Source organism: Chiloscyllium plagiosum, chromosome 3 (genome assembly GCF_004010195.1).
Source record: "Chiloscyllium plagiosum isolate BGI_BamShark_2017 chromosome 3, ASM401019v2, whole genome shotgun sequence".
Classification (NCBI taxonomy): Eukaryota; Metazoa; Chordata; class Chondrichthyes; order Orectolobiformes; family Hemiscylliidae; genus Chiloscyllium; species Chiloscyllium plagiosum.
The window spans coordinates 974,895-983,420 of NC_057712.1; the positions used below are offsets into that span (position 1 = coordinate 974,895).

Consider the following 8,526-nt stretch of genomic DNA (forward strand, 5'->3'; position numbering starts at 1 on the left):
GACGAAATGCCTGCAACACAAATTCCCAGCTCGGCGAACAGAACCACAACAACGAGCACCCGAACTACAAATCTTCTCACAGACTTAGAAGATCACCTCTTGAAGTGTTGTATTAGTCAGTGCCCTGATGACAGGCATGGGCTCACTGACCCAACCTAGGAGGGCCATGCACACTGGGAGAATCAGCTCCCTCACTCCGAACTCAAACACCATGAGTAATTTGTAAAAAGACGTGTGTCTACCTTGGTTCAATTGCTTTGTTCTTCATTCCTACCTAAATTGAGGGCAACATGTTGGAATCAACTAGTAACTATTTAAAACATGCGCAGCTGCTCCAACTGCCATGGTCAATTTGTATATTCTCATGTCTGATGGAAGCTGCCAATGTAAACGTATATTTCTGCTAATACAATCCTGCAGGAGTTGTCAAATAAAATACATCACTGTATCCATTCAGTTTATGCCTCTCTCTCTACTTCCTGAAAATTGCATTTGTTTTCTCTTTCTTCTGAGCTGTACTATGAGAGGTGAACATAAATTAATTCTTAACAAATAGCAACAGTCTTTAAAAATCATTATTTCATCCACACAAAGAACAGTTAGGGTGCAGTGAATCTTGGGAGGTGTGTTTTGTGTTGCAGCTGACTGAATCAGATTGAGGCAGCAGAAACCATTGTCCAGATTTAAATGTGATGCCTTGGGTGAAATTGCACAAAAGTCCCAAGGAAAATATTGCAAGCATTATCCATGTTAATATTTGCTGGTTACTCTAAACTGTTCATCTTACAATCATTGTTGTGATCTATTCAATCACCCATGATTTATTCCAAATCATGATTTATAAGTAACTGAAACCAGTAGGCTGTAGGAATAATAATGATGAAAAACTAATGGCACACATTTCAGAATCTAAGTCTTAAGAAATGTTTCATTATAACGAGGGCAGCCGCTACTCATAAATAGAAGGCCAAGTCTAAGAAGCAGCAAATCTCATCCAATATTCATGACACTGGGGATGCTGTTAGTGGGGTCATCATAATCTCCCGTGTCAGGGTTTTCAGGAAGACCTGAATTGGACTGGGGCTTTGAATATTAAGCATCACACAAACTAATTTTTTGATGGAAATGCAAGGATATCAGTTGGTTTAGGATACTGCCAGTAAAATTAAAGCTGCATAAAAACTAGTCATTGTGGTAAACATTTTTTTTACTTTATTCGTGAAAACTACTAATGAACTATTTTGTAACTTTAACATGAGCTTATAAATGAAGGATTTTGCTTCATAATGGGAATAATTTCTCCAAGCTACTAATTTGAAAAACTGGGGGATTGAGCACAAGGAAATCTATCAACTGGAGAGAGAGAACTGCACTTCTATTTAGCCTTTAATGGAAGGTGTAGACCAAAGACCATGTTTGCTGTCTTGGCCCATAGTGACATGGGGAAGTGAGCAGTTAGCAGATAACAGGCTTGGTATTAGTCAGGCAGACCTCCACCGTGACCGTTTTGACGTGTGTCTCCATGACTACTCTGCTGAAGCTTTACCTTGGCTTTGCATTCAACAACAGGAAGCATGATGTGCACGTGGTTACTGTCTGTCAAACATCTAAATCCTTTAACACTCAAATAAATCACTTAGAACACCCTGAAAAAAGATGTTCCACCTGTTGTCTCCCCTGGTAAACTTATCGAAGTTGCAGAAGCAATAATCAGATTGAAGTCATCTAGGAGTGATTAAGCAGCTACTCAGGAACAGATGGCAAACCTGCGTTGCCCACAGCAGATTTTTCCTTTGTTCTCTTCAGTACCAGATCCGTCCTAGGACAAGCCAAACAGAGACGTGCATGAGAATTCCTAGAAGCATGTCATTCCAACCAGAACTCTATCAACAAATACATTGACTTGGAACCAATTTAACACCCTCTGAGAAAAAGAACAGGAAATGACATCACCACAAGGAATGACATCACCAACCCAAGGAAACCTCAACACATAAATAGAAAGCGCGTTACTAACACCATTGCTTCACCAGAGGCTCACTGATGATGTTACCTAGCATGGTGACGAAACATCTAAAAATGAACCTTCCAGCTCAGCGAGCAACTTACATCCATTTAAACAGAAGTCCATCATAGACATTCAGTACAGGAATGAAAACAAATTTTAAAAAATGCCCCTTGTTTAGCTGGTTCAGCGATATTTAATTACATAAATGTGAAGAAGCAAAGTGAGTAACATTTTGATCAATTGATCTCATATGGCAGGACTCAAGGGTCTGCGTTACAGAGAGAAGCTGGACAAGCTAGGACATTTTTCTTTAGAGCGTAGGAGACAAGGGGTGATCTTATGGAGGTGTATAAGATCATGAGAGGCATGGATAGAGTGAATGCACTCAGTCTTTTTCGCAGGGATGGGGAATTGAGGACTAGAGGGCATCAGTTTAAGGTTAGATGGGAAAGAATAAAAGGGAACCGGGGGCAACCTTTTTACACAAAGGGTGGTACGCATATGGAATGAGCTGCCAACAGAAGTGTTTGATGAGGGTACATTAACAACATTTAAAACGAATTTGGACAATACATGAATTGGAAAGGATTAGAAGAATATGGGCCAAGTGCAGGGAAATGGTATTAGTGTGGACGGACATTTTGATAGGCATGGCCTAGTTTGGGTTGAAGACCCCGTCTCCATGTTGTGGGAATCTATGACTCTATACAGAAATTATTCTAATTATTACTCAATTTTTAAAAATTCTGCCATCAAAGAGTGCCATTAATTTCCTCTCACATTTTCTGTGAGCAATCTGTAGGTTTGTATCTAATGAGCCACTGACCATGTGAGACCCTTCTACCAGAACAGCACTGAATGCACTATCACAGTCACATACTGACAGGACTATACATATGAAAGAGGCCATTTGATACACCACCAAGTGCCTTTCCCAGTTAATCAATGAGAGCTCCTGGCTCTGATCCCATTTCCTGCCCTTTCCTCTCATGTTTATGGAATTTCAGCTACAGAAGCAGGCACTGTGCTGGTTCTTTACATAAACCCTGACTCTTTTCCCACTCCCTTTTAATTTTTTTTTCAAATATTAGTCATTTTCCGCAAGGATTCTGTATCTAGCATTATTTATAGGAATAGTTGCGGTTTGGAATATGCTCTGAACTTTTACATTATGAAGTAGATTGGGGCAGTAGAAGAAATAAAAGATGTTCATAATAATGACAGTTTTATCTGACATCTTTATATAATGACATCTTTATCAAATTGAGGAATTAGAAGCAGCTTAAGTGTTCATGTTGTCTCCACAAAATTCCTGTGCCATGCTGTCAGCCTGGCCTCAACCAATATCCCCACCCAACCTCATTCCCAGCATCCCAGCCAGAGAGCTACAATGGGCTGCCCCTTTGGTGTGAGCAGCCCATTGGTCACATTGGATTTAAGCCTGAGCTTTAACTGAAAATCGAGACTCAACCTTACTGCAATGTAGGCCTCTGACAGGGTACGCCACTGGAAGGAATAGGTGCAGCCACCGTATAACAAGCTGCAATGTGACTGTATTGTTGATACTGGTAAAGAATGTTTCCTTTTTTGCAATGTTGGTTGTGCTGATGGGCAATCGGTATACAGCTAACTTCGGTTTTTGGCCAAACAGGTTGTATCAATATCCTAATTAATCAGCTATCTTTTTCCAATATTACAAACAGGCATTGAGAAACCTGCAATCTCCATCGCTTGGAGTCAACTCATGCAGTAGAGATTATTCTTGGTGTCATTCTATCAGTGGAATAATGACAGACCCTGAAAATTGTTCCTCTAACTTTTTTTCGTCAGATACTTTTTATTCATGGATATTCTAAATATTTCTTGCTGTAAGAATTTCTAAAAGATAGTTGAGTGATTCTATGATGTATAGTAAATGGATCTTTCTCGATACTTTCTCCAGGCGATGGAAAGCAAGCTGCTCATTGGAGGCAAGAACATCATGGACCATACGAATGAACAGCAAAAAATGCTGGAGCAGAAGAGACAAGAAATTGCAGAGCAGGTAAATTCCTCATTTATTGGCCTTTCTGTTGTAATAAAGACATTCTTGCTCAATTACCTTGGTTAGTAATGAAGGAATTGTACAATACATTAATTAGTGCAAGATTAACCAAACCACACAAGATGCCATTTATTTAAATAATAAGAATTCTCCTGCATTTAGTCATTTCATGCAAGTTCTTGAAAACATATAGAACAACATTTCCAATGCCCTTTTGAGTAAAGGCAATGCCTGATGTAATATTCAGACAAAAAGAACAGAAAGTCCTAAGTTTCATTTGGCTCTGTAGCAAGTAATTTATCACTAAAATGGAATATTGTTTTTATCACATGCTCCATTGGCTTCTAATGCCGGGTTAGGTTAGAGTCAAGACAGACTTCATGAAAATACTTTCAAGTTACAATGAGATTTGTCTGATCAGAGCTGTAATATTTTGGCTTGGTAAAATGAGATATGGAAGGGATATTGAAGCACAGATTGGGGCTATGAGATTAAAACAATTGTTAACATTTAATAATTTAAATGGACAAATTTCAGAAGTAAGTGTAGACCATGAATCAACGGCACATACAAAATAGGATTATGTAACCTTCTAACAGCATGTAAGCATCTGTTTTGTGCTGATGTGTAACAGCAGTTGAGGACTCTGCATTTGTTCACTGTGGTGTTTATGAGGATGAGGTGGGAGGATGTTTCTACTCGTCAGAGAGATTTGTCCCTGAGGGCACAGCGGCAGAGTGAAAGGACAACCCTTTAGAACTGAGATGAGCAGGAATTTCTTCAGCCAGAGGGTGGTTTGTCAGTGGAATTCATTGCCGCAGAGGGTTGTGGAGGCCAGGTTATTTAAGACAAAGGTAGGTAAACTCTTGATTGGTAAGGCGATCAAGGATTACAGAGAGAAGGCAGAAGAATGGGGTTGAGAAACATATCAGCCATGATTGAAAAATGGAGCAGACCCGATGGACCCAAAGACCTAATTCTTCTTCTGTCTCCATGGTCATATGGTCTTGCTGTTCCAACATGTCTATTGTTCCCTCATGTTGGATGATAATGTTGAGAAGCTTCAGCTTTCTTTCCATCAGGTTGCTGATGGTGCCCTGAATCTTTCCGCTCTTACTATCTTGCACTAGAATTCATTGGAAGAATATGCAAATTGAATTTCAATCGGTTTGGCCACATATTGGACTCATCTTCTTTGGTATTAAATCATGGAGTAGTTCTCAAATTCAGATGTCTCACTCAGATATAGGGTGACTACCCATCTCCAAGACCTCCCAAGCCTGTTGTATTCCGAACCAAATCATTACATATAGATACTGCATTTAACCAGGCAGAACATTTCCTTGGATCCTTGACTGTAAAATAAGCACAAATTTTGATAGTAGGACAGATTTACCACTAATGGAATTTATCCAGTTAAATGTGGAATTTCCATTTGATGTTTGGTATTTGATATATCCTATCCAGGTGCATCACAGCTTGATATGGCAACTACTGTGCCCAAGAGTGCAAGATAATTGTAAATGCAGCCCAGTCTGTCATGAAAACCAACCTTCCTTCCATTGACTCTGTCTACAATTCCCACTGTCTCAAGAATGCAGCCAACATCATCAAAGACCCTTCCTATCCTATTTTATATTCTCTTTTACCCTCTTCCATCAGACAGAAGATACTAAAGTTTCAAAACACGTAGCAACAGATTCAAGAACAGCTTCTTATCAGACTTATGAATGGACATCTCATATATTAGGGTTGCTATTTCTCTGGACATTCCCTGTAGCTGGAACACTACATTCTGCATTCTGTTCTATTACCCTGATGTAGTTGTGCAAGGTGTGATTTGTCTGGATAGCACACAAAATAATGGTTGTCACTGTTTCTTGGTAATTTGTGATAATAATAAATCAAATCAAGTCGATACTTTATGGAACTAAGTATTTATTTATGGGATGTTGGCTTTGCTGGTGAGGCAAACATTTATTATTCAACCCAATGGACTAGAAAGCAGATAAAAATCAACGAGTCTGCAAATGTTATGGACAAGACCAGGCAAAAAGCAGAGCGAGCCAAATGGAATTTTACAACAGTAAATAGTTCTTATTCCAGATATTTTTATTGAATTCAAATTTCACCATCTGCCACCATGGGTTTCAAACCCATATCCTCAGAACATTAGGCTGGGTTTGGGATTACAGTCCAAGAACACTACCACGATGACAATTCTTTCCCTAATGGTCTCAAAAATAATTTCCAATCTGTTTGAAATGCTAACCCATCTGGAATGAAACAAATGGCAAGCTTACATTAAATGGTAAGGTCCTAGGGAGTGTTGCTGAACAAAGAGACCTTGGAGTGCAGGTTCATAGCTCCTTGAAAGTGGAGTCGCAGGTAGATAGGATTGTGAAGAAGGCATTTGGTATGCTTTTTCATTTATTGGTCAGAGTATTGAGTACAGGAGTTGGGAGGTCATGTTGTGGATAAATAGGACATTAGCTAGGCCACTGTTGGAATATTGCTTGCATTTCTGGTCTCCTTCCTATTGTAAAGATGCTGTGAAACTTGAAAGCTTCAGAAAAGATTCACAAGGATGTTGCCAGGCTTAGAAGTTTTAAGCTATAGGGAGAGGCTGAACAGGCTGGGGCTGTTTTCCCTGGACCGTCAGAGGCTGAGGGGTGACCTGATAGAGGTTTACAAAATTATGAGGGGCATGGATAGGATAAATAGATAAAGTCTTTTCCCTGGAGTCGGGGAGTCCAGAACTAGAGGGCATAGGTTTAGGGTGAGAGGCAAAAATTTTAAAGGGACCTAAGGGGCAATGCTTTCACTCAGAGGGTGGTACGTGTATGGAATGAGCTGCCAGAGGAAGTGGTGGAGGCTGGTACAATTGCAACATTTAAAAGGCATCTGGATGGGTATAAGAATAGGAAGGGTTTAGAGGGATATGGGCCAAGTGTGGCAAATGGGACTAGATTGGATTGGGATATCTGGTACATATGGACAAATTGGACCGAAGGGTCAGTTTCTGTGCTGTACATCTCTATGTCTCTATAAGAAAGGCAAGTCTGTGTATGAAATAACTCTTAAAGAGGCATAGGTTTCCTTCTCAAACTTTTTAAAAAATCCTTTTATTCTCTCATCCCTCCTTTTTTTGTTTATTATTTCCTAATTTTTTGGAAGGGTGGAGTTTTGTTACCCTCAAATTTGTTGGCATCAATGTGTGAAGTTACTTCTTAAGTCGAAACAGAACAGCGGCACATGGTGTCCGGAATGGTGATTAATGTATTCACACATTTCCCTTTAAATAGAAACGGAGAGAGAGAGAAATACAACAGCAGATGTTGCTGCGAGATGAGGAGACAATGGAACTAAAAGACACCTACACCTCGCTCCAACAAGAAGTTGAAATTAAAACCAAGAAGCTGAAAAAGGTGAGAAAAAAAGTAAGAAATGACTTCCTACTTTATTACTCTGACCTATTTCTTCAAATTAAATGCTGTTGATTTTTGCCCTATGTTGGAAATAGCAGTTTAAAACAATTTTAGTTTCCTTCAGTAAAACACGTTTAAAAACTAACTTGTAGAATTGTAACATTTAATAAGCCTGCACCTTCCTCCTGTTAACATAACCAGAATATATATCTAAGATGAAGGAATCCCTTGCTTTGCTCTTCATTGCTGACCATGAACTGTGTTTGAAAATACTAACACGATGTCTTGAGCAAGGAGCACAGCTAGAGAACACATGTGAAGTTCTTCTGGATATAATGTTTGGGCAGGCCTACCTAGAAGGTCAGAACTGGAGTAAACTGGGCATCTTTTACAATGCTTAACAACACAACAGTGAATAGATTGCTAAAGTAGTAACACTTCACTTTCCACTGAGGCTGTACATTTGTTGAGGTCCCAAAGTGTTGGTGAAAGAAACTAGATGAGCAAAGCATATTCCATGAAAAAGTAAATCTTAAGAAATAAACTATTTAGTTGTTTTTTGGAATACTTTTTAAAATTAAAGACTTTTGGTTATATTTTCTTAGATAACAGCCAGAAAAAAACATATTGTTCCTTTTGATTCCAGCATCGTTTACCTCTCTTTTAGCATTAATCCAGTCTTTTTTTGCCTCTTATCTAGGGATGTGCAGGATAGGAGGATTAATTATGGGAAATGCAAGGTTACAGGAATAGGTTACGGGGGGTGGGTCTGGGTGGGGTGCTCTTCAGAGGATCAGTTTGGACTCAATGGGCTGAATGACCTGCTTCCACACTGCTGAGATTCTATGATACTTTATATTACTATTCTAATCAGATTTGACAGGGAATTTATTAGGTAAAAACAATGGCTGCAGATGCTGGAAACCAGACTCTGGATTAGTGGTGCTGGAAGAGCACAGCAGTTCAGGCAGCATCCGAGGAGCAGTAAAATCGATGTTTCGGGCAAAAGCCCTTCATCATGAATACAGGCAGTGAGTCTGAAGGGT

At 39.4% G+C, this 8,526-nt stretch overlaps 1 protein-coding gene across 1 annotated transcript in view; it reads left to right on the forward strand.

Moving 5' to 3' along the window:
• The window catches only part of LOC122548589 (kinesin-like protein KIF3C), a 198,799-nt gene that overhangs the window by 149,150 nt on the left and 41,123 nt on the right, over positions 1 to 8,526 (forward strand). The window contains exons 3-4 of the mRNA XM_043687424.1: positions 3,951 to 4,052; positions 7,358 to 7,480. Of these exons, the coding sequence (XP_043543359.1) occupies positions 3,951 to 4,052; positions 7,358 to 7,480 (225 nt within the window). The remainder of the gene's footprint in view (positions 1 to 3,950; positions 4,053 to 7,357; positions 7,481 to 8,526) is intronic.